This window comes from Penaeus monodon, chromosome 25 (assembly GCF_015228065.2).
Source record: "Penaeus monodon isolate SGIC_2016 chromosome 25, NSTDA_Pmon_1, whole genome shotgun sequence".
NCBI lineage: Eukaryota > Metazoa > Arthropoda > Malacostraca > Decapoda > Penaeidae > Penaeus > Penaeus monodon.
The window spans coordinates 6,296,293-6,298,948 of record NC_051410.1 but is presented as its reverse complement, the minus strand read 5'-3'; the positions used below and the strand labels follow the sequence as shown (position 1 = coordinate 6,298,948).

General features: G+C 77.3%; 1 protein-coding gene across 1 annotated transcript in view; it reads right to left on the bottom strand.

Moving 5' to 3' along the window:
• Nucleotides 1–2,656, bottom strand: part of LOC119589310 (basic proline-rich protein-like) — a 114,229-nt gene that overhangs the window by 10,201 nt on the left and 101,372 nt on the right. The window contains 5 exon segments of the mRNA XM_037937932.1: nt 594–1,283; nt 1,285–1,919; nt 1,969–2,147; nt 2,227–2,399; nt 2,402–2,551. Coding sequence (XP_037793860.1) covers nt 594–1,283; nt 1,285–1,919; nt 1,969–2,147; nt 2,227–2,399; nt 2,402–2,551 — 1,827 coding nt within the window.

Below are 2,656 nucleotides of genomic sequence, written 5' to 3'. Positions count from 1 at the left end.
CCTTCCTTTCTCCGTCTTATGCAATTCCATTTACGTCTCTTATTGCCGTTGCTACACCTCCCTAGTGAAAAAAAAAACTGAATGGAAAGTTAAGAATGTCTGCTCTGAAATATATATATATACATCTTCTCTCTTTTTCTTCGTCCCGAGGAACAAAGAAGACGAAAATCGCGGCAGCCGGCACCTCGCTCGCACCAAGGCAGATGCACATTTGGCGGAAAAAATTCAGGTGGGGATGACAAGTGCAGAGAATGGAGTGGAGGGGTGGGGGGAGGGGGAGCGGAGGGGGAAGGGCGGGTGGGGGGAGGGGGAGCGGAGGAGGAAGGGCGGGGGGGAGGGGGAGCGAGGGGGAAGGGCGGGTGGGGGGAGGGGGAGCGGAGGGGGAAGGGCGGGTTGGGGGAGGGGGAGCGGAGGGGAAGGGCGGGTGGGGGAGGGGGAGCGGAGGGGGAAGGGCGGTGGGGGGGGGAGCGAGGGGAAGGGCGGGTGGGGGGGGAGCGGAGGGGAAGGGCGGGTGGGGGGAGGGGGAGTGGAGGGGGAAGGGCGGGTTGGGGGAGGGGGAGCGGAGGGGGAAGGGCGGGTTGGGGGGGGAGCGGGGGGGGAAGGGGGGTGGGGGGAGGGGAAGGATGTAGAGGGGGAGCGGGGGGGAAGGCGGGTGGGGGGGGGGAGGGGGGGAAGGGCGGGTTGGGGGAGGGGGAGTGGAGGGGGAAGGGCGGGTGGGGGGAGGGGGAGCGGAGGGGAAGGGGGGAGGGAGGGGGAGCGGGGGGGGGAAGGGGGGGTTTGGGGGGAGGGGGCGGGGGGGGAAAGGGGGCGGTGGGGGGAGAGGGGAGCGGGGAGGGGAAAGGGGGGTTTGGGGGGAGGGGGGCGGGGGGGAAGGGCGGGGGGGGGAGGGGGGCGGAGGGGGAAGGGCGGGTTGGGGGGGGGGGCGGAGGGGGAAGGGGGGTTTGGGGGAGGGGGAGTGGAGGGGGAAGGGGGGTGGGGGGGGGGAGCGGAGGGGGGAAAGGGGGGTGGGGGGAGGGGAGCGGAGGAGAAGGGGGGGGGGGGGGGGGGCGGGGAGGGGGGAAGGGGGGGGGGGGGGGTGGGGGGGGGGGGAGGGGGGGGGAAGGGGGGGGGGGGGAGGGGGGGCGGGGGGGGAAGGGCGGGGGGGGGGGGGGGAGCGGGGGGGGAAGGGCGGGTGGGGGGGGGGGGAGCGGGGGGGGAAGGGGGGGTGGGGGGAGGGGGAGCGGGGGGGGAAAGGGAGGTGGGGGAGGGGGAGCGGGGGGGGAGGGTGGGGGGGGGGAGGGGGAGCGGGGGGGGAAGGGGGGGGGGGGGAGGGGGAGGGAGGGGGAAGGGCGGGGGGGGGGGGGGGGGAGGGGGGGAAGGGCGGGGGGGGGGAGGGGAGCGGGAGGGGGAAAGGGGGGGTGGGGGGAGGGGGAGCGGAGGGGGAAGGGGCGGGGGGGGGGAGGGGGAGCGGAGGGGAGAGGGGGGTGGGGGGGGGGGGCGGAGGGGGAAGGGGGCGGGGGGGGGAGGGGGAGCGGGGGGGGAAGGGGGGGGGGGGAGGGGGAGGGGAGGGGGAAGGGAGGTTGGGGGGAGGGGAGGGGAGGGGGAAGGGCAGGGGGGGGGAGGGGGAGCGGAGGAGGAAGGGGGGGGTTGGGGGAAGGGGGGGGGGGGGGGGGGGAGCGGAGGGGGAAGGGGCGGGTGGGGGGGGGGGGGGAGCGGGGGGGGAAAGGGCGGGTGGGGGGAGGGGGAGCGGAGGGGGAAGGGCGGGTGGGGGGAGGGGGAGCGGAGGGGGAAGGGTGGGGGGGGGGGGGGGGAGCGGAGGGGGAAGGGCGGGGGGGGGAGGGGGGCGGGGGGGAAGGGCGGGGGGGGGGGGGGGAGCGGAGGGGGAAGGGGCGGGGGGGGGAGGGGGAGGGGAGGGGGAAGGGCGGGTGGGGGAGGGGGAGCGGAGGGGGAAGGGGGGTGGGGGGAGGGGGAGCGAGAGGGGGAAGGCGGGGGGGGGAGGGGGAGGAGGGGGAAGGGCGGGTGGGGGGAGGGGGAGCGGAGGGGGAAGGGGGGGGGGGAGGGGGGGGGGGGGGGGGAAGGGGGGTTTGGGGGGAGGGGGAGTGGGGGGGGAAAGGGCGGGGGGGGGAGGGGGAGCGGGGGGGGAAGGGCGGGGGGGGGGAGGGGGAGGGAGGGGGGGAAAGGGGGGGTTTGGGGTGGGGGAGCGGGGGGGAAAGGGGCGGGTGGGGGGAGGGGGGAGGGAGGGGGAAGGGCGGGGGGGGGAGGGGGAGCGGAGGGGAAGGGGGTGGGGGGGGGGGAGCGGGGGGGGGAAAGGGCCCGGGGGGGGGGGGGGGGAGGGGAGGGGGGGGGGCGGGTGGGGGGGGGGGGGGGAGGGGGGGGGGGAGAGGGGCGGGTGGGGGGAGGGGGAGCGGGGGGGGGGGGGGGTGGGGGGGGGGAGCGGAGGGGGGGGGGCGGGGGGGGGAGGGGGAGCGGGGGGGGAAGGCGGGTGGGGGGAGGGGGAGGGGGGGGAAGGGGCGGATGGGGGGGGGGGGGAAAGGATAGTAGAGGGGGGGTGTCGTCCCGTGCGCGAATACTCCTCATTTCAGTTAAGAAATAAATGGACGCGCACACGGAGCCGTCTGTCTTTTTCTCGCTTTCTCTACACAGATGAATATTTGCACATATTTATATACACATACGT